Source organism: Bos grunniens, chromosome 7 (genome assembly GCF_055505025.1).
Source record: "Bos grunniens cultivar Pamir isolate PY7600 chromosome 7, Bosgru_T2T1.0, whole genome shotgun sequence".
Taxonomy (NCBI): Eukaryota; Metazoa; Chordata; class Mammalia; order Artiodactyla; family Bovidae; genus Bos; species Bos grunniens.
The window spans coordinates 30,390,659-30,414,873 of record NC_141171.1 but is presented as its reverse complement, the minus strand read 5'-3'; the positions used below and the strand labels follow the sequence as shown (position 1 = coordinate 30,414,873).

Here is a 24,215-nt window from a genome sequence, read left to right as displayed (position 1 = left end):
AACTCCTTCAGAGGGAGAAAATATGGCAACAATAGAATGTGGAAAAGTGACCCTATGGCTGGAAATTCCTAAGTATATTTACTAGTTATAGAACTTTCTCAAGAGTTAGTTTCCTTATCTCAAAAGTAAAACTAATAACCTCCTAAAGTTGTGGTATGATTAAACCCAACATTAGCAAAGTATTTCACAAAACATAACAAAAGTAAGTGAATGATAAATATTAACAATTATGCCTTCCCAGGGAAGTTGAAAAAATATTTTTAAAAACAAAGTAGCAATTTTAAATACTTTGCAAGTGTTTAATAACATAATAAAAATACAGTAGGCTCATTATCTAATGTGTGTTCTGATGTGATTAAAGAACAGACAATAGGTAGCTAGCTTTCTCCTCAACCAGTGAGGTATATTAAACAGGGCAATCAACAAGCAGAGTTCTATGAAGAGAAGAAAAAAAATAAGGAAATTGATGGAGAAAGACAAAAGCACATACAAAGTATTAATGAGAAAATGACAGGACCAAATTGGGAGAGAAAGAGTAATGCTCAAAGAATATGCATATATAAAAGTACTTTGTGCAGTGGGCATGCATTCAGTGTGACAAAGCTAAATATTATTTCCTAAGAAAAATCTTTACCTGATAAACCTTACAAAGATTTAGTGTGGTCACTAACTCATATTTCACTTATGAATGTGGATTATCTGGAAAATGTATACCTCTAAGAAAATGAATAGTATGATAAAAATGTAAAGTCATAAGTTATAGTCTCTATTTTTTTAAATATTAATTTATTTCACACACTATAGATCAACATAATGTCAAAAAAACTGCACTTGATCCTGAAAAGGGCAGGAAATAACAGCTACTGTTGGGCTGAGCCATTGATGGGAAGAGATAATCAGCCATGGGCCTTAAGCATCCCCACATATCTGGGATTAGATATTACTTTGTTTACAAACTAACAAATTAGCCTGAACGCTGCCAGAATTCATCCTGGTTGGTACATTCTTACTGTGTACCAAGACTCTGAGGCCCTGACTACTGTGCAACTCATAACCTTGTAACATATCTTCCCAGACAAAGACCAGGACTGCTTATGCTAAAAGTGGTACATTCCCTAAACTCTGTTCCTAAACTGTGACATACCCAATGAGTGTGAAGAAACCACCACTTGGGGTAGAAGAAACTGTAAAGAAATACACTGATAGTCATATTTGCTGGGCTGAGAGTAATACACTCCTTTATCTCTGATCTAAGAATCTACTATCTTCTGGCAGCATTTGGAATAATTTCTTAGTCTGTAAATTGGGTAAAATCTAATCCCAGACCTGATAGCTATTAAGGTATGATTGAGACAATATTCCCAACATTATACATTTCTCCAAAAAGTAAATAATTTAATTTTTGGTGGTGAGGGAGGGTGGGGGTGAGGGAGGGGAATCATTTCATACCAGTCACACAATACAATGTAAAACAATGTTTACTCATGGTCTTTCTTCTAAATTCTAAGAGATTTAATTTATTCTCTTACTACCAAGATCATCCCTTGATAATCCCAAGATCATCATTCTTTTCCTGAAACAAAAATGTTTTCTGACGTGAAAGAAAACATTATTCTAAATTATTTTTTAAGTCTACTTACAAGTCTTTTCAATACCTAAAAAACAGATTTTAAAAATAAAATGTTTTCAGATTCTTCGTGAATCACTAATCTCACCTGCTCCAACTGGGTGGCGAATGCTATGGTCACTGACATGATGAAGAAGTCAGTACAGTACCCTGCTGGTCCGATCTGATGGTAGCCTCCCTCCTCATTCAGCACTGCCACGATGTCCTTTGGGTCAAGTCCAGACAGGCTGGCAGGTACTTTTTGGAAAAAAAACACAATTAACTACATTGTAGTTTGCCATAAACTAGTATAAGATTTTGTAAGCTGGTTATACTTTTTCATTTACTTGGCCATTTTCACAGACACAGTTAATATCTCAGTAAGGTTTCCTTTAACTTCAGTTTAATAAACCTCATAAGAAAGGCATCACAGGTTGCCTGAAGGAAATGAATCTAAACTGTGAACTGAAAAATAAGCAAAACCTGGCTGAAAAGAGCAAAGTGACTACATAGAGGAAAAGGTATTCTAGGGAGAAGGAACAATATATACAAAAACTCAAGAGGCAAGAGAAAGGATGTGGTTAGAGAACTGAAACAGGTGTGGCATGCTGGACCATAATACAAGGACTTAGGTACAGAAAGAGGAGAGAGGCCACATCATAAAGAGTCTTCTTGAAGACCATGCTGAAACATTTGGACAGTGTTCTAAGAATAACAGAAAACAGTAAACAATTTTGAGAAGAACAGATATAAGCAAACAGGCTTCGCTATGAAGAGATGGCAGAGGGATAGGGGTTTTTGCAACTGATTAAGTTGAAAAATGAAACTACATAAAACTAAAGTAACAGACAATATTCAGTGTTAGGGAGACTGCCAGCAAGTCAGCACTCTCCATGTTGGTAGGCACAGACCAGTTCAACCTTTTAAAGGGTAACACGTCAGAGCTTACCAAAACTTTATACATGCATACCCTATTTACCAGCAAACCCTGACACCTTCAGGAATTAATCCTGAAGAAATATGCTTATGACAGCACTGGCTAAAAGTAGCTGAATGGTTAAGAGCACAACCACCATAGTCACACAGACCAAAGTTCCAACCCAAGTTCTGCTACTCAGTGGGTTGTATGGGGAAATTATACCAGTCCTTTAGTCTCCAGCTTTTCTTCTGAAAATCTTTTACACTGCTGTTGAGAAGATCACATTAGATAAAATACAGCACTTAGCATAGTACCTGACAAGTACTTTAATAAAGTACTTAAAGTCAAAATACTAACTATGATGGGTCTCATTATCAGAAATGGAAAACACTAGGATAAATCTTGTGAAGGAGTAAAAAGACTGAACACGTCAATGTGAGTATATGTTGTTAGATATATATATGGACAAATAAATATACAGAAGTATATATGTATATGTACATGTGTTTGAGTACATATATCCACGTGTATACATACATGGGAACGGCAACAGCCCAACAGCAACTAGCACACCTAGCAGCCGAATCCAGACTTCTAAACATCATTCTTTTCTAAAAAAAAAAGCAGAGCTCCTTATAGAAATAGCTGAATCCAGGACTGAGACAGGGAAAGTATAGGATGAACTTAGACTATCTTCTTACAGTAAAAAAAAAAAAAAAAAAAGAAAAAAAGCTCAAAGAATTACTGATGTACTAAAAAACAGATGATTAAAAGAGTTCTTAATGCTCAAATCTCTGACAAATAATGATGGTTAAAGATTATAACCCACTAAACTAAGAGAAAACTATAAGTCCATATTTAGATAATATAAATAAGTGAATAAATTGAAGGTATCAGGAAGAATAAATATTTTTCTAAATTTCTAACTCTTCCGCACAAAATGTTTATTAATTACAAAGGAAAACACAGACACACACCACCTTAATCAAATAATCAAGTGAACATCATCAGTAATGAGACTAAATCAAATAGTGCACCAACCAATAAGATGCAATGAGAAGAGAGCATCTTGATACTCCTGCCAAAGATGCCTAACCAAAATCCAGTGTCAGACAAGCCCAAAATGTACAGGGGACACATCTTCACCAAAAGACTGAAACTGATCTTCTGAATAGAATGCTCTCCTCCCCCTTACCACTCACTGCATTAGAAGTATATCAGGTCCATCTTTCAATAAAAAATTATAAGGCATACTAAAAGACCCCAAAAAAAAAAAAATCCATAACCTAAGCTTTCATCTTAAGAAAATAGGAGCAAATAAAATTAAAAGTGAGCAGAAGAGAAATAAAAACTAGAACCAAAATCAATGAAATTGAAACCAAGGAATCAATGGGGAAAAAATTAACAAAATCAAAAGCAAGCTGGCTCTTTGAAAAAGATCAGTAAGAATGTAGCCAGCCTGGGGGTGGGGGGGTGGGGGTGGGGGACACAATTTAATATCATCAAAAATGAAAGAGGGGATATCACTATAGATTTCATGTACATTAGCAGTTTAATGAAAGAATACTATAAACAACTCTATGTCCACAAATTTGATAACCTAGATGAAACAGAAAATTCTTTTTAAAAACAATCTGCCAAAACACACATAGGAAGAAACAACCTGAATAGGCCTATATAATGAAACTGAATCAATAACTTCAGAAAACAGAAAGTACTAGATCCAGATGGGTTCACTAGTGAATTCTACCTAACATTCACCATAATTTCTGGAAGAAATTATACCAATCCTCTACAATTTTTTTTCACAAGTCAGAAGCAGAGAGAATACTTTCTAACTCATTATATGGGGCTAGCATTGTCCTAATATGAAATCTAGGCAAAGACATTACAAGAAAACAACAGACCTACATCTTTCATGATCAAAGATGTAAAAATTATCAACCAAGTATTAGACAATCAAACTGAACACATAAAAAGAACTACATACCACAACGAAATGAGATTTATTCAAGGTAAACAAAGCTGGTTCAACATTCAAAAAGCCATGAATATAACCCACTATGTCAACAGACTAAAGATGAAAACTCACATGATCTTATCAATACATGCAGAAAAACCATCTGACAAAATCCAACACTTACTCATGATAAAACACTATCTGTAAGCTAGAAATAGGGAGTAACCTCCTTACCTTGATAAAGAGCATCTATAAAAATCTACAGCTAACATCATACTTATTGGTGAGAGGCTTTCCCACTAAAATCAAGAGCAAGGCAAGGATGTCCCCTTTCACTCTGCTTTTCAATAGTACTCTGGAAATCCTAGCTGTTGCTGTAAAACAAGAAAAGGAAACAAAGTCATGCAGGTTGGGAAGAAAGACACTAAACTGCCTTTGTTTGCAGGTAAGTGTAGAATGTCCATCTATGGAAAACCAAAACTGGAACCAAAAAACCCTAATCTTGGAACTAATAATAAATAACTATAGTGCAGGAGACAAGGTAAACATGCAAAAGCCAATTGCTTTCCTACAGATCAAGAATAAACAAGTCGAATTTTAAATTTAAAACACCATTTACAGAGAATTAACCATCATGGAGACAAGATGGTAGAGTAATATTGTACATAAGCTCACTTCTCAAAAAAAATCAAAATTGCAACTAAATGATGAACAATCATTAACCAAAAAACAAGCAAAACAAACAAACAAAAAACAACAACACTGGAACCTACAAAAAAGATATCCTACATCCAAAGACAAAGAAGCCACAAGAGGGTAGGAGAGGCACAAATGCAATAAAATCAAAATGCCAGTCCCACTAGATGGGCAACTCACAAACTGGAAAATAATTATATTGCTGAGGTAGTTCTGAGCCCCACGTCAGGCTTCCCAGCCGGAAGGTCCGGTATCAGGAAGAGCCCTCAGAGCAAACTGACTTTGAACTCAGCAAGCAGGGTTTGATTACAGGAAATTCACAGTACTGAAGGGAACAAAACTCCACTCTCGGAGAATGCACACAGAGTCTCCTGTATACCACAACCAGGGTAAAAAGCAAACAAACAGTGATCTAATAAAAGCCTGGGCCAGACCTACCTGCTGGAATCAGAGTGTCTCTGGCAGAAGCAGGGCTTGGGTATGGCTCACTGCAGGGACAAAAACACTGGTGGCAGTAATTCTGGGGAATACTCATTGGTGTGAGCTCTTTTGGAGGGTGCTATTTTCTCCCCAAGATCTGGTCCCAACCAATAGCCTGTAGACTCCAGTGCTGGGATACCTGAAGTCAAACCAATAGCAGGAACACAGCCCCACCAATCAGCAAATAGGCTGCCTAAAGTCTTTCTGAGCCCACAGCTGCCCACTAAACACACCCCTTGACACGGCTCTGCCCACCAGATGGTCAAGAACCAGGTCCACCCATAAGCGAGCAGGAACCCACCCATAAGTGAGCAGGAACCAGTCTCTCTCACAAGGAAGCCTGTACAAGCCTCTTAGGCCTCATCCACCAGGGGTCAGAAAGCAGAAGCAAGAAGACTATTCGATGATGACTAATTCACTTTCACAACCCTGAAGTCTGTGGAACAAAAACCACAATCACAGAAAGACAAAATGAGACATCAGAGGAGTAACTCCCAGATCAAGTAAAAATATAAAACCCCAGAAGAAGAACAACAAAGTGGAGATACACAATCTACACAAAAAAGAATTTAGAGTAATGACAGTAAAGATGATCCAAGACCTCAAAAACAGAATGAAGGCAGAGAATGAGAAGATACAAGAAATGTCTAATAAAGAGCTAGAAGACCTAAAGAACAAACAGAGATCAACATTACAAGAACTGAAAAGAAAAATATACTACAGGAATCAATGGCAAGTTAAATGAGGCAGAACAGATAACCGAGCTGGAAGACATCTGGTGGATATACTGCTGCAGAGCAGAATAAAGGGAAAAAAAGGAAAACGAACAAGGACAGTCAAAGAGACTCATGGTACATTAAAAGCAATGTTCACATTTTTTTCCCTGGTAGCTCAGTTGGTAAAGAATCTGCCTGCAATGAAGGAGACTCCAGTTCAATTCCTGGGTTGGGAAGATCCCCTGGAGAACGGAAAGGCTACCCACAGCAGTATTCTGGCCTGGAGAATCCCATAGACTGTAGAGTCCATGGGGTCGCAAAGAGATGGACATGACTGAGCAACTTTCATTCACATTATAGGGTCTCAGAGGAGAAGAGAGAGAAAGGGCCCAAGAAAATATCTGAAGAGATTATACCTGAAAACTTCCCTAACATGAGAAAGAAAACACTCACTCAAGACCAGGAAGCTCAGAGAGTCCCAGGCAGGATAAACCCAAGGAGAAATACAGGCAAATATCACTGATGAACACAGATACAAATAACAAAATACTAGCGAACTGAATCCAACAATATATTTAAAGGATCACACAGCTTGATCAAGTGGAGTTTATTGCAGAGATGCAAGGATTCTTCAGTACTGCTCACCACAACTAGAGAAAGCTCATGAAGCAATGAAGACACCGCACAGCCCAAAATAAGAATAAATAACTATTATAAAATCATATGCTATTAGGGGATACAAAAAACCCTTTTCACAAAATTCCATACCCATTAATGATTGAAAACTCTGGAAAGTGGGCAAAGAGGGAACTTACCTCAACATAATAAAGGCTATATATGACAAACCCACAGCTAACATCATTCATAAAAGTGAAAAGCTGAAAGCATTCCCTCTAAGATCAGGAACAAGATAAGAACATCCACTATCACCACTTTTATTCAACATAGTTTTAGAAGTCCTAGCCATGGCAGTCAGAGAAGATAAAGGAACAAAAGGAATCCAGATAGGAAAAGAAGTAAAACTATCACTGTTAGAAGACGACATGACACTATATATAGAAAATCCTAAAGATGCAACCAGAAAACTATGACAATGGATTCAGTAAAGTTGCAAGATACAAAATTAATGCACAGGAACCTCTTGCATTTCAATATATTAACAATGAAAGATCAGAGAGAAATTAATGAAATAACTCCACTTATCATGACATCAAAAGTAATAAAATACCTAGAATAAATCCACCTAAGGAGGCAGAAGACTTGTACTCAGAAAAGCATAAAATACTTATGAAAGAAATTAAGGATAACATGAAACAGATATCAAATTCTTGGACTGGAAGAATCAACATTCTCAAAATGACTATACCACTCAAGGCAATCTACAGATTCAATGCAATCCCCATCAAATTACCAAAGGCATTTATTGCAGATGTAGAACAAAAATTTTTTTAATTTGTATGGAGACACAAAAGACCCCAAAGAGCCAAAACAATTGTGAGAAATAAAAACGGAGCTGTAGGAATCAAGCGCTCCAACTTCAGACCATACTACAAAGCTATAGCAATCAAAACAGTATGGCACTGGCACAGAAACAGAAATACTGATCAATGGAACAGGAGAGAACACCCAGAAATAAACCCACACACCTAAAGTCAATTAATCTATAACAAAAGAGACAAGAATATACAATGGAGAGAAGTCTCTTCAGTAAGTGGTGTTGGGAAAACTGGACAGCTACCTGTAAGAGAATGAAATAAGAACATTCTCTAACATTGACACAAAAATAAACTCAAAATGGGTTAAGGACCTAAATATAAGACCAGATACTATAAAACCGTTCAGAGGAAATCATAGGAAAAACACTCTTTAACAGAAATTTCAGAAACATCTTTTTCAATCTGTCTCTTAGAGCAACGGAAATAAAAACACAAATAAACCAATGGACTAAAAAGAGCTACCATATGATCCGGCTATCCTATTCCTGGCCAAATGTCCAGAGAAAACCATAATTTGAAAAGACACATGCATCCCAATGTTCACTGCAGCACTATTTACAATAGCCAGCACATGGAAGCAACCTAAATGTCCACTGACAGAGGAATGGTTTTAAAAAAAATGTGGTGCATATATACAATGGAATATTGCTCAGTCATAAAAAGATCAAAATAATGCCATTTATGACAACATGGATGGACCCAAAGATTGTAACACTAAGTGAAGTAAGTCAGAGAAAGACAAACATGATATTGCTTATATGTGGAATTTTAAAACAAGGTACAATCGTATCCATTCACAGAACAAAAATGGTGTCACAGATGTAGAAAACAAATTTATAGTTGCCGAGGGGGAAGCGGGGAAGGATAAATTAGGAGATTGTGATTGATATATACACACTACTATATATAACATAGATAACTAATAAGGTCCTACTACATAGCACTGAGCACTCTACTCAATATTGTGTAATGACCTATATGGGAACAGCACCTTAAAAAAAGAGGATCTACATATGTCTATAACTGATTCATTTTGCCATACAGCAGAAATTAACACATTATATCTACCGTACTCCAATAAAAAGTAACTTAAAAAAATAAAAAAGGGACCTAATTCAACACAGAAGCTTTTACACAGCAGAAGAAACCATGAACAAAACATAAAGACAACCCACAAAATGACAGAAAATATTTGCAAATGATGTGATCAAAAAGGGATTAGTCTCCAAAATTTACAAACAGCTTATGCAGCTCAATATCAAGAAAATGAACAACCCCATAAAAAAATGGTCAGCAGGGGCTTTCCTGGTGGTCTAGTGGTTAAGAATCCACCTGCTGACACAGGGGACACAGGTTCGATCCCTCGTCTAGGAAGATCCCACATGCCATGGAACAAATAAGCTCATGTAACACAACTTCTGAGTCCACACACCACAAATACTGAAGTCCACAAGTCTAGAGCCTGTGCTCCTAACAAGAGAAGCAATTGCAATGAGAAGCTCATGCACTGCAACGAAGAGTAGTCCCTGCTTGCCACAACTAGAGAAAGCACACACACAGCGAAGAAGACCAGTGTAGCCAAAACTAAATGAATAAATGAATTTTTTTTAAAAAATGGGCCTACATAGGCATTATATAGAGGACCTATATAGACATTTCTCCAAAGAAGACATACAGATGGCCAAGAGGCACATGAAAAGATGCTCAGCATCGTGAATTGTTAAAGAAATTCAAATCAAAACTACAATGCAGCATCACCTCACAGCAGTCAGAATGGCCATCATCAAAAACTCTATAAAGGAAAGAACAAGATGGTGAAGGAGTAGGTGGACATGGAATCCATCTCTCTCCACAGATACATCAGGAATACACCTTCAGACACAGACGTGCACGCAGAACACCAGCTGAGAGTGGACAGGAGTACCTGACCCGTGGAAAAGAATATACAGAACCATGCAAAACTCAGGAGGAGGAAGGAACTAGGGGGAAAACAGGAGTATCAGTAGGACTGGACCTGGCATCAGCAGGTGGGGGAACTGAAGCAGGAGTCCAATCCCTACACTGGGGCAACTGTCTGAGTCAGAGGAGGAACATTTAAGGCTGACTGAAACAGCTGATTGTGGCAGGCTAAATGGAATGAGAATCAGACAGTCCTCGCTGCAGCAATACATACCCTGGACAGGGACACAAGTCCCCTGGAAAGTGCAGCAGCTGGGAGGTGGAGTTTAGGGATTGTGGAGCAATCCCAGGGCGAGGATTGCTGTTGACTGCAGAGAGACAGATCAAGGGGATATGAGGGAGGAGACTGTGGTGGGAAATGCCTGTAGAGGAAAGCTGCCATAAAAGCATAAAAGCCACAGAAGCAAGGCGATACTGCTGAGTCGAGTAAGGGGTGGACCATCACCATAGCCTCTCTTTCCCCACACACCAGCATTGGCAGCTGAACAAGAGAAAGGCTGGCCCATCAAATGCCTGATGCACTGAACTACAGAGTAGGACCCCACCCAGGGTGCCCCTTTAAGTGCCTGATGCGCCAATCTACAGAGTATGACCCCATCCAGGGGGGCCCCTTCTAAGTGCCTGTGGTGCTGAACAACAGAGAAGGATCCCAGGCAAGGGAGCCCTCTAACTGCCTGAATGGGCAGAGCTACGGAGAAAAACAGGTCAAAGAGGCCTTCTGATCGCCAGCTACAAAAGGCTGGAATAAAAGACTCTGGTAGGGCCATAACTCCTAAGGCAGAGGCAGTCCCTGTCCCTGCACACTTGGTGCTGCCAGGATCCCCATAAGCCAAGCAGCTGCACCACCTTCACACTCAACTCTAACTGGGGCAGAGCTGCCACAGGCAAAAAAATGTCTTGCATCTATGTGCGCAGGGTCACTTTGGTAGTGTCTGACTCTTTGAGACCTTGTAGACCGTGGCCTGCCAGGTTTCTCTGTCAGGGAGGCGGGTTCTCCAGGCAAGAATACTAGAGCATATGGGCCAATACTGGTTGCCATACCCTTCTAGAGCACTATATTTCCTGCTGCCCTAGCCGCAAACTCCCCTGAGTACCTGGTGCTGCCAGAACCCCTGCGACCCAAGCAGCTGCACCACCTCTACACCTGGCCCTCACAGGAGCAAACCCAAGTCCTCCAGGGCAGCCTCAGGAGCAACACCGGACAACAGCCCCAGTGGACAACCCACATGCAGAGCTGGAAATAAAATCACAATTGAAACCCAGGGGCAGTGAGGCTAAAGAAGAAGACCCAAAACCTTCCCACCAGCTATACAAGCTGCAAATTAAATCCACACGATCAACTAGGAAGACTCTGTGTCTATGGAATATATAAAAGGTCATTGAGAGTTCCCGCAAAAGAAAACACACTAGTTCTGATAGCTGGGGACATTGGAGGCAAGAACACACAGGAGTAGGACCAGATTACAATCTGAGTTGTCCCCACAGCAGGTTCAGAGATCAGTCAGCAGTGTTGGAGGGCATCCCAGGGAGGTGAGGTAGACTGTGACTCCCAGCAAGAGAAAAGACTCCGACAGCAGTGACTTAAGAAAAACGTTAATTATTCTTATGTTTTGACTTGTTCTGTAGATACTTTTGGATTCTTTTTCCCCCTCTTCTGTTGTAGTTGTCAATTTTATTGACACTATGAAATCTAATTAAGCTTTTGAGCTTTTTGTTTTTTCCCTCTCAGTCACATTTTTTATGGTTGTTATAACCTCTGCCTCTACACTGGGCTTGTGCAATTCTGTGGAGTTTTCCTTTTATTTTTCTTTTTTAATTTTAATTTCTAATTTTTTAAACCTATTATTATTTTTTCTACATTTATTCCTTTGTTTGCTTTTCCTACTGTTCTTTTCCCCTTGTAGTTAATCTTTAATGTATATAAATCTTATCTATCTCTATTTAACTTCGTGTATCTATTTTTTTCTTTTCTTTCATCTTAAAATATTGGTTAGTTTTATTTTCATTGCTTTATTCCCCAATTGGCACCTTGCTTTAGTTTTGATTTCCAGTTTGTGCTTTAGTTAGTTTTGCCCTGGTAGATATAATTTTTGGTTTCCTTTGTTTGCTGGGTCAATCTATTGTACTTTATTTTTGTTGGACTGTTTTGATTTTGCTATTGAGTGAATATGTATATGTGTATATTCAGTCACACTTTTTATTGCTGATATAAACCTCTGCCTCTACATTGGGCTTTTGCAGTTCTATGGAGTTTTCCTTTTTTTTTTTTTCCTTTTTCCTTTCTGCTTCCGTTTCTTTTTCTCCTTCTATTCTTTTTTATAATTTTAGTTTTTAATTTTTTTAAACCTATATTTTTTTCTACATTTATTCCTTTGTTTGCCTTCCCTACTGCTCTTTTCCCCTTGCAGTTAAACTTTAATGTATATAAATCTTCTTCATCTACCTCTATTTAACTTTGCATATCTATTCTTTCTTTCTTTTCTTTCTTTCCCTTCCTCTCAACATATTTGTTAGTTTTATTTTCATTGCTTTATTACCCACTTGGCACCTAGCTTTAGTTTTGTTTTCCAGTTTGTGCTTTAGTTAGTTTTGTTCTTAACTGGTAAATATAGTTTCTGATTTCCTTTGTTCATCTGGTCAATCTACTATACTTTATTTTTGTTGGACTGTTTTGACTTTTCTCATGGGTGTATATGTATATGTGTATATTCAAATATTTTAATTATTATTTGCCTGATTTTGTCACTGTCATTTGTCTGGGGTTTATCTTTGGTTTCTCATTTTTGGATATGTGTTTTAATCTCACTTAATGCCATAACAAAAAACTTGTGGAATCTTCATTCCTGACCAGAGATCAAGCCCTGAGCCTTTGAAGTGGGAGCACTGACTCCAAGATCCTAGACTACCAGATAACTAACCTTAGAGAGGACCAAACAGTGAGAACAAACACAAAGGAAATCACTAGAATACAAGACCCAACCCAGCATCACCCAACTCCCAGTAGCATCCTGTGCAGGACGCCTCATCTAAACAACAAACAAAAAAATAAACCCAATCATCAGCAGACAGGATTACCACCTCACTCAGCCTTCCCCAGCAGAGGAAAAACAAACAAAAATCATACCCTACCCAAAGCTTACAAAAACCACTGGACCAACCTAAAGAGGGTAGAAACCAAAAGGAAGAAAGAATTCAACCTTGAAGCCTGGGAAAAGGAGACCTCAAACACTATAAGTTAAAAAAAAAAAAGAAAAGAAAAGAAAAGGCAGAGAAATACTACACAAATAAAGGAACACACTAGAAACACAGAAATCCAAATAAATGAAGAGGAAACAGGCAAACTACCTGAAAAAGAACTCAGAATAATGATATAAGTATGATCAAAAATCTTGAAAACAATATGGAGAAAATGTAAGAATGAATTAACCAAGACCTAGAAGAATTAAAGAATAAACATACAGAGACAACACAATTACTGAAATTAAAAATACTCTAGACGGAATCAATAGCAGAATATCTGAAGCAGAAGAATGAATCAGTGAGCTGGAAGAAAAATGGTGGAAATAACTTTTGAAGAGCAGAATAAAGTAAAAAGAATGAAAAGAGCTGAGGACAGTCTCAGAGACCTCTGGGACAATATCAAATGCACCAATATTCGAATTATAGGGGTGCCAGAAGAAGAAGAGCAAAAGAAAGGGTATGAGAAAATTTTTGAAAAGATTTTAGTTGAAAATTTCCCAAACATGGAAAAAGAAATAGTCAATCAAGTCCAAGAGGCACAAAGACTCCTATAAAGGATAAACCCAAGGAGAAACACATCAAGACACATATTAATCAAACTAACAAAGACTAAACACAAAGAAAGAATATTAAAAGCAGCAAGGGAGAAGCAACAAGTAACATACAAGGGAAACCCCTTACGTTTAACAGCTGATCTTTCAACAGAAACTCTGCAGGCCAGAAGGGAATGGTAGGATATATTTAAAGTACTGAAAGGGAAAAATCCACAACCAAGATTACTGTACCCATCAAGAATGTCATTCAAAATTGATGGAAAAATAAAAAGCTTTTCAGATAAGCAAAAGTTAAAGACAATTCAGTACCACCAAATCAGCTGTACCACAAATGTTAAAGGGACTTATACAGTCAAGAAATACAAGAAAAGAAAAAAGATCTACAAAGTCAACCCCAAATCATTATGAAAATGCCAATAGGAACACATATATCAATAATTACTTTAAATGTAAACGGATTAAATGATCCAACCAAAAGACACAGACTGGCTGAATAGATACAAAAACAAGATACATATATATACTGTCTACCAGAAACCCACTTCAGACATAAAGACACGTATAGACTGAAAGTGAGAGGATGGAAAAATATATTCCACGCAAATGGGAAGCAAAAGAAAGCTGGCGTAGCAATCCTCATATCAGACAAAATAGATCTTAAAGAATATTACAAGAGATAAGGAAGGACACTACATAATAATCGAGGGATCAATCCAATAAGACTTAACAACCATAAATACATATGCACCCAGCACAGGAGCACCTCAATACATAAGACAAACACTAACAGACATAAAAGGAGAAACTGACAGTAATACCATAATACTAGGAGACTTTAACACCCCACTCACACCAATGGACACATCATCAAAACAGAAAATTAATAAGGAAGCACAAGTCTTAAATGATACATTAGATGAAATGGATCTCATTGATTGTATCTTCAGGACATTGCAACAAAATGCAGAAGAATACACCTTCTTCTCAAGTGCACATGGAACATTCTCCGGGAAAGACCATATCTTGGGTCACAAATCAAACCTCAGTAAATTTAAGAAAACTCAAATCGTATCAAGCATCTTCCAACTACGATGCTATGAGACTGGATATCAATTACAGGAAAAAAACTGTAAGAAACGCAAACACATGGGGATTAAACAACACGTTTCTAAATAAGCCACAGGTTACTGAAGAAATCAAAAAGGAAATAAAACAATTTCTAGAAACAAATGACAATGAAAACATGACAACTCAAAACCTATGGGATGCAGCAAAAGCAGTTCTAAGAGGGAAGTTTATAGCAATACAATCCTACCTCAAGAAACAAGAATAACATCAAATAGACAACCTAACTTTACACCTAAAACAACTGGAAAAAGAAGAACAAAAAAACCCCAAATTAGTAGAAGGAAAGAAATCATAAAGATCTGAGCAGAAATAAATGAAAAAGAAATAAAAGAAACAATAGTAAAGATTAATAAAACTAAAAGCTGGTTGTTTGAGAAGATAAACAAAATTGAGACATCTTTAACCAGACTCATCAAGAGCAAGAGAGAAGAATCAAATCAACACAATTAGAAATGAAAAAGGACAGGTTACAACAGACAATGAAGAAATACAAAGGACTTTAAGAGAGTATTATGAACAACTATATGACAATAAAATGGATAACCTGGAAGAAATGGACAGATTCTTAGAAAAGATCAATCTTCCAACACTGAACAAACAAGAAATAGAAATTATGAGCAACTCAATTACAAGCACTGAAACTGAAGCTGTGATCAAAAACTCCCCCAAAACAAAAGCCCAGGACCAGATATTTTCACAAGAGAATTCTATCATTTAGAGAAGAGCTAATGCCTATCCTTCTAAAACTCTTTCAAAACATTGCAGAGGAAGGAACACCTCCACACTCATTCTACGAGGCCACCATCACCCTGATACCAAAACCAGGCAAAGACAACACAACAAAAGAAAACTGCAGGCCAGTATCACTGATGAACATAGATGTAAAAATCCTCAGGAAAATTTTAGCAAACAGAATTCAGCAACACATCAAAATGCTCATACACCATGATCAAGCTGGGTTTATTCCAGGCATGCAAGGATTCTTCAATATACACAAATCAATCCATGCAATACACCATATTAACAAATTGAAAGATAAAAACCATATGATCATCTCAATAGATGCAGAAAAAGCCTTTGACAAAATTCAGCACCCATTTATGATGAAAACTTTTCAAAAAATGGGCACAGAAGGAACCTACCTCAACATAGTAAAGGGAAAATATATGATAAGCCTACAGCAAACATTATTCTCAATGGTGAAAAACTGAAAGCATTCGCCCTAACATCAGGAACAAGACAAGAGTGTCCACTTTCACCACTATTATTCAACATGGTTCTGGATGTCCTAGCTACAGCAATCAGAGAAGAAAAAGAAATAAAAGGAATCCAGATCAGAAAAGAAGTAAAGCTCTGTTTGCACATGACATGATATTATACATAGAAAACCCTAAAGATAGTAACAGAAAATTACTAGAGCTAATCAGTGAATTTACCAAAGTTGCAGGATACAAAATCAATACACAGAATTCACTTGCATTTCTATATACTAACAATAAAAAATCAGAAAGGAATTAAGGAATCAATCCTATTCACCACTGCAACAAAAAGAGTTAAATATCTAGGAATAAACTTACCTAGGGAGACAAAAAAACTGTACACAGAAAATTATAAGACATTAATAAAAGAAATCAAAGACAACATAAACAAATTCCATATTCCTGGGTAGGAAGAATCAATATTGTGGAAATGACTATACTACCAAATGCAATCTACAGATTCAATGCGTTCCCAACAAATTACCAATGGCATTTTTCACAGAAGTAGAACAAAAAATTTCACAATTCATATGGAAACACAAAGACTCCAAATGGCCAAAGCAGTCTTGAGAAGGAAGAATGGAGCTGAAGGAATCAACCTTCCTGACTTCAAAGCTACAGTATTATACTTCAAAGCTACAGTCATCAAGACTGTATGGTACTGGCACAAAAACAGAAATATAGACCAATGAAACAAGATAGAAAGCCAAGAAATAAACCCATGCACCTATGGGGACCTTATTTTTGACAAACAAGATATACAATGGGGCAAAGATAGCCTCTTCAATAAATGGTGCTGGGAAAACTGGATAGCTACATGTAAAAGAATGAAATTAGAACACTTCCTAACACCACACAAAGATAAACTCAAAATGTATTAAAGACCTAAATATAAGACCAGAAACTATAAAACTCTTAGAGGAAAACATAGGCAGATCACTCGAGGACATAAAGCAAGATCCTCTGTGATCCACCTCCTAGAGTAACAGAAATAAAAACAAAAGTAAACAAGTGGGACCTGATTAAACTTAAAAGCTTTTGCACAGCAAAGGAAACTATAAGCAAAACGAAAAGACAACCCTCAGAATGGGAGATAAAAATAGCAAATGAAACAACTGAAAAAATTAATTTCCAAAATATACAAGCAGCTCACACAACTCAAAGCCAGGAAAACAACCCACCCAATCAAAAAGTGGGGAAAAGACCTAAACAGACATTTCTCCAAAGAAGACATACAGATGGCTAAAAAACACATGAAAAGATGCTCAACATCGCTCATTATTAGAGAAAAGCAAATCAAAACCACAATGAGATATCACCTCACACTGGTCAGAATGGCCATCATCAACAAGTCTACAAACAATAAATGCTGGAGAGGGTGTGGAGAAAAGGGAACACTCTTGCACTGTTGGTGGGTATGTAAATTGATACAGCCACTATGGAAGACGGTATGGCAATTCCTTAAAACACTAGCAATAAAACCACCATATGACCTACCAATTCCACTCCTAGGCATATACCCTGAGGAGACCAAAACTGAAAAAACACATGTATCCCATTGTTCCATTGCAGCACTATTTACAATAGCTAGAACACTGAAGCAATGTAGATGTCCATCAACAGATGGATGGATAAAGAAGTTGTGGTACATATACACAATGGAATATTATGCAGCCATAAAAAGGAATGCATTTGAGTCAGTTCTGATGAGGTGGATGATCCTAGAATCTATTATACAGAGTGAAATGAGTCAAAAACAGAAAGATAAATATCATATTCTAGTGCATATATAACAGTTAGAACTGGACATGGAACAACAGACTAGTTCCAAATAGGAAAAGGAGTACCTCAAGGCTGTATACAGAGAAGGCAATGGCACCCCACTCCAGTACTCTTGCCTGGAAAATCCCATGGATGGAGGAGCCTGGTAGGCTGTAGTCCATGGGGTCGCTATAAGTCAGACACGACTGAGTGACTTCACTTTCACTTTTCACTTTCATGCATTGGAGAAGGAAATGGCAACCCACTCCAGTGTTCTTGCCTGGAGAATCCCAGGAATGGGGGAGCCTGGTGGGCTGCCGTCTATGGGGTCACACGGAGTCGGACACGACTGAAGTGACTTAGCAGCAAGGCTGTATATTGTCACCCTGCTTATTTAACTTCTATGCAGAGTACATCAAGAGAAACGCTGGGCTGGATGAAGCACAAGCTGGAATCAAGATTGCCAGGAGAAATATCAATAACCTCAGATGTGCAGATGACACCACCCTTAAGGCAGAAAATGAAGAACTAAAGAGCCTCTTTTAAAAAGTTGGCTTAAAACTCAACATTCAGAAAACTAAGATCACAGCATCTGATCCCATCACTTCATGGCAAATAGATGGGGAAACAGTGAGAGACTTTATTTTTGGGAGCTAAAATGACCACATATGGTGACTGCAGCCATGAAATTAAAAGACACTCCTTGGAAGGAAAGTTATAACCAACCTAGACGGCATATTAAAAAGCAGAGACATTACTTTGCCACAAAGGTCCATCTAGTCACAGCTATGGTTTTTCCAATAGTCATGTATGGATGTGAGAGTTGGACTATAAACAAAGCTGTGTGCTGAAGAACTGAAGCTTTTAAACTGTAGTGCTGCAGAAGACTCTTGAGAGTCCCTTGGACTGCAAGGAGATCCAACCAGTCAATCCTAAAGGAAATCAGCCCTGAATATTCATTGGAAGGACTGACACTGAAGCTGAAACTCCAATATTTTTGCCACCTGATGCGAAGAATTGACTCATTTGAAAAGACCTTGATGCTGGGAAAGACTGAAGGCAGGAGGAGAAGGGGATGACAAAGGATGAGATGGTTGGATGGCATCACCAACTCGACTGACATGAGTTTGAGTAAGCTCTGGGAATTGGTGATAGACAGGGAAGCCTGGCGTGCTGCAGTCCACGGGGTCACAAAGAGTCAGAAACGACTGAGTGAGTGAAGTGAACTGAACACATATACAGAATCTAGAAGAATGATACTGAAGGACTTATTTTCAGGGCAGCAATGGAGAAGCAGACATAGAGAATAGATTTATGGACATGGGGAGAGGGAAGGAGAGGGTGAGATGTATGCAAAGAGTAACAGGGAAACTTACATTACCATACATAAAATAGACAGCCAATGGGAATTTGCTGTATGGCTCAGGAAACTCAAACAGGGGCTCTGCATCAACTTAGAGGGCTGGGATAGGGAGGGAGATGGGAGAGAGGTTCAAAAGGGAGGTGATATATGTATACCTATTGCTGATTCATGTTGAGGTTTGACAGAAAACAACAAAATTCTGTAAAGAAATTATCCTTCAATAAAAAAATTAATTAAAAAAAGTCTATAAACAATAAATGCTGGAGAGGGTTTAGAGAAAAGAGAACCCTTCTACAGTGTTTTCCTAGGAATATTAAGTAATACAGCCACTATGGAGAACAGTATGGAGATCCCTTAAAAACTAAGATAGAGCTACCACATGACCCAGCAGTCCCACTCCTGGGCACGTGTGTGCCTATGTGCATGTGAAGCCGCTCAGTCGTGTCCATCTCTTTGCAACCCCATGGACTGCAGCCTGCCAGCCTCCGCTGTCCATGAGATCCTCCAGGCAAGAATACTGAAGTGGGTTGCCATGCCCTCCTCCAGGGAACCTTTCCAACCCAGAGATCAAACCCCTGTCTCTATGTCTCTTAAACAGGCGGGCGGGTTCTTTACCACTAGCACCACGGGGGAAGCCACTCCTGGGCATATATATATTCAGAGAAAACCATAATTTGAGAAGATACATGCACCCCATGTTCACTGCAGCACTATTTACAAGAGCCAAGACATGGAAGCAACCCAAGGTCCACTGACAGAGGAATGGATAAAGACAGATAGAGTATGTACATGCAGTAGATCAGCCATTAAGAAGAATGAAATAATGCTATTTATAGAGATTACCATCCTAAGTGAAGTCAGACAAAGACTAATATTATACAATTCCCCTTATTGCAGAAACTGAAAAAAATTATACAATTGAACTTAACACTCACAAACATAGAAAAATTGACTCATGCTTACCAGGGGAAAGGTGGGAGGGAGAGAAACTGGGAATTGGGGATAAGGTGGGTTTATTTAAAATCCCAAATTTTAAATAAACACACTATAATTAAAACAGATGATCAACAAGGAACTACTGTATAGCACAGGGAACTCTACTCAATATTCTGTAATAACCTAAATGGGAAAATAATTTGCAAAACAGATATATGCATACATATAACTGAACCACTTTGCTTTAACACCTGAAAGTTACACAAAGCTTTAAATCAACTATATACTCCAACATCAAATAAAATTTTTCAATGTACCATCAAAATAAGATATCATTTACATCAGCACCCAAAACAATTATATACTTAGAAATAAGTCTAACAAAACATGCAGAAGATCTATACAAGATAAACTATAAAGCTGTGATAAATAACAACAAAGAACTAAATAAATTAAGCTAAATTCTATGCTTATGAGTAGAACAATTCAATACTGTCAAGAGGTCAGTCCTTCCAGCTTGATCTACACAATCAGTACAATCCCAATCAAAATTCCAACGAGTTTTTTTGTGGACATAAGGACAAAATGATTCTAAAGTTTCAACAGAGAAGCAAAGGACCCAGAATAGGCACCTCAATATTGAAGAACAAAGTCGCTCGACTGATACCACTCAACCTACACACTTACTACAAAGCTACAGTAATTCAGACAGTGTGGTACTAGTGAAACACACAAAGGTCAGTGAAACAGAGAGCCCAGAAATAGACTGACATAAACACTGTCAACGGGTGTTTGACAAAGTAGCAAAGACAACACAATGGAGCAGACAGTCTTTCAACAAGTGGTGCCTAGAACAACGGGACAGCCACGTGTAAAAAAATGAACACAAACTTATTTTAAGGTCTGTATGACCTCAAAACCTTCACAAAAGTTAACTCAAAATGGTTCATAGATCTAAGTGTAAAGTACAAACCTTTATTAAATCCTAAAAGACCAAAGTACAAACCCTATTACATCCTAGGAAAAACCTGGATGCCCATAGTTATGGAATGATTTTTTAGATACAACACTGTAGGTACAATCTGTGAAAGAACTGATGAGCAGGATTTCATTAAAATTTTAAAACTTCTGCTCTGCTAAAGACAATGTCAAACAAATAAGAAGACAAGCCACAGAATGGAAAAAATATTTGCAAAAGACATTTGATAAAGGCCTATTATCCAAAATATACAAAGAACACTTAAAATGCAAAAAAAAAAAAAAAAAATTAAAAATGGGCAAACAACCTAAATAGCCACCTCACTTAAGAAGATATACAGATGGCAAATAAGCACATGAAAAGATGTTAACATCATTTATCACTAGAGAAGTGCAAATAAAACAATGAGACACCACTACATACCTACTAAAATGAACAAAATCCAAAACACAGACAACACTAAATGCTGTCAGGGACGTGAAGCAACAGAAACTCTCACTCACTGATGGTGGAAACAGAAAATGTACACCCACTTTGGAAGGCAAGTTGGTTGGTTTCTTACAAAATTAAACATGCTTACCATACACTGTTACATGGCAGTTTCTTATGTTAATAAACCTTGGCATGCTGTTACCATACGATCCAATAATCATGCTGTCTGGTATTTGCCCAAATGAACTGAAAACTCAGGTCAACTCAAAAGCCTGCACAAGGATGTTTGTAATAGTTCTATATCTAAGAGCCCCAACTTGGAAGCAACTAAGATATTCTTCAATAGCTTGAGTGGATAAATAAATACTGGTACATCCAAACAATTGCATATTATTCAGCTCTAAAAAGAAATGACCTATCAAGCCACAAAATGACACGGAAGAAGCCTAAATGCATACTACTGAGTGAAAGAAGCCAATCTGAAAAAGCCACATGCTTCATGATCCCAATAATACAACATTCGAGAAAAAGCAAAACTACAGAGACAGTAAAAAGATCAGTAGTGGCCAAGGGTGAGAGGGGGAGGAGAGAAGAACAAACAGAAAACAGATCTTCAGGGCAGTGAAACGGTTCTGTAGGATCCTCCAACCATCGATATGTGTCATTACACACTTGTCAAAACCTATAGGATGTCCAATACCAAGACCCTAATATAAATTATGGACACTGAGTGATGATGATGTGTCAGTGTGGGTCATCAACTGTATAAATGTACCACTCTGGTGAGAGATGCTGACAGTGGTGAGGAGGGCTGTGGGGAGGGGGGTAGTATTTGGGAACACTCAGTACTTCCCACTTGATTTTGCTGTGAACCTAAAAAAGCTCTAAAACAACAAAAGTTTATTAAATAAAAAATAAAGAAAAAAAAAAGAAGGTTTTCTTAAACTACAGCTGAGTTAATAAAGACCAATAAAGACATTTTTGGTTTCCCTGCACTCATCCAAGGAAGAAAATTTTCCTAAGAAGCAATTTTTATAAACCATACAAAATTCTGCTTTATTCTGCTGTATATCAAACAATGAAAACACAATCTTTCCTTATTGCTAATTTTTGAAGACAACAGCAAAGAGAAACAAGTGTTCATGTGTAACAATGTCACAGCATTTGTCTGCTCTGGAGTAAAATCAGTTCACACCCTTGCATTTGTCTCCCTATAATACCGCCACCCCTCCCTTCCTGAAATTCTAGTCCACAGGTGTACGTCTCAGAGAATAACCTTAGAGATGATGCACAAACCTTTTCCATCACGAGGAGGGGCTCCCTTTGCTTTAAAACTGTCCACTGGTGCCTTCGTGTCTGTTTCCAAAGCAATGCTTATCTGTATCTCAGACTTGAACTTGGTGTATTTATTACTCAGCAACTGGTACCATTTTGGTGCCTAGAGAGTAACAAAGAAAGCAAAACTCCTTAATAGTTAATAGGAAATAAACAGCAGTGGGAAATGTTCTATAAGGTTGTAAATATATTTCCTGTAGCTTCTCAGAACTTCCTCCTCTTTTAAAGTATTTTTCCCCCACATTTTCCTCAAAAGAAATTAATCTTACTTAGAAAACTAACTGAGTTTCCTGTTGGGAAAAAAACAAGCTAAAGTTTAGATTGCCTTGCTTGTTTTTATTCCCATGCTTCAACAGGTATGTGTATTTCTATCCTCACTCATATCATCGGTCTTACTTCATCCCTTATAACAACAACAAAGACTATCAGTTTTCCAGTTTCTAACCGCTCATTTTTCACTTCTTCTGTTATACCTTTTCTGCCTGCCACATTTCTGCTTTGTTCTGTTTATATCAAATCAGGAAAAGAAAAGCTTAGTGTTAATAAAAGCACAAACAAAATACTAAAGTAAGGTCCAGTGGTAGAGCTCTGGGTTATGAGCCATGTATCTGACTGATATCAAAATATAAAAGCTTTCTCACAGAATGAGGAATCCTAAAATACCTGAATAGCCACCCCGTCCCCTCAAACCCAAGAGTAACCTCAAGAATCCTAACACCCCAATCAGCCTGCAAAATCTCATGGCCCATGCTCACATGTACCAGTAGCGCAGGGGCACCATTTCAGTGCCTATAAACAGCATTCTACTCTGAACACTGTAATAGAAAGGCAAAGGAACTGGTGATCAAAACCAAAAACCGCAGCTTCATATTCAAACTATGTTTATAGGTAAAACAGGATGAAATAAACCATACGTATTTTTTTTAATCCATAACCAAGTTTTTTTTAAGGCAAAAACTCATAGTTTGTTGCTGTATTTGTAACAGATATTTTCTAACTTTAAGCATTAGCCTAAAAAAAAGACTTTTATTTGCTCGCAGAATTTATGATGTATTTTATTTTTCTAGTATTAACTCAGGAAAACAAATCTGGTTTCTTCTGTTTGTGTTTATTTACAGAGAATCAATTTACCTCGCAATTAAAATATTCTACTATCCAACTTCAAATATTTCTGCTGGCAAACAAAAAACATTAAGCAAGACAATATTTAGTTTTCCCAAAACTAACTTTGAAACATTCCTTTTTAACTCTGTTCACCAATATGAAGACTAACTGCCCTAAAGGACTAACCAGGTAAAAGCCACGCCAAGAGCATTTAGAGGCAAGAGTTTGGCTCGGACATCCTTCTCCTCAGAGGAGTTACCTTCTCTTTAACCAAAGAAACTACACAAGTATT

General features: G+C 37.6%; 1 protein-coding gene across 13 annotated transcripts in view; it reads right to left on the bottom strand.

Annotated features, from left to right (window-relative positions):
* Positions 1-24,215, bottom strand: part of CEP120 (centrosomal protein 120) — a 170,986-nt gene that overhangs the window by 46,209 nt on the left and 100,562 nt on the right. For all 13 annotated transcript variants that reach the window (XM_086410653.1, XM_086410643.1, XM_086410644.1 and 10 more), the window contains 2 exons: positions 22,781-22,922; positions 1,716-1,864 (listed from right to left, as the gene is read on the bottom strand). In XM_086410653.1, coding sequence (XP_086266779.1) covers positions 1,716-1,754 — 39 coding nt within the window. In that variant the 5' untranslated portion in view covers positions 1,755-1,864; positions 22,781-22,922. The remainder of the gene's footprint in view (positions 1-1,715; positions 1,865-22,780; positions 22,923-24,215) is intronic.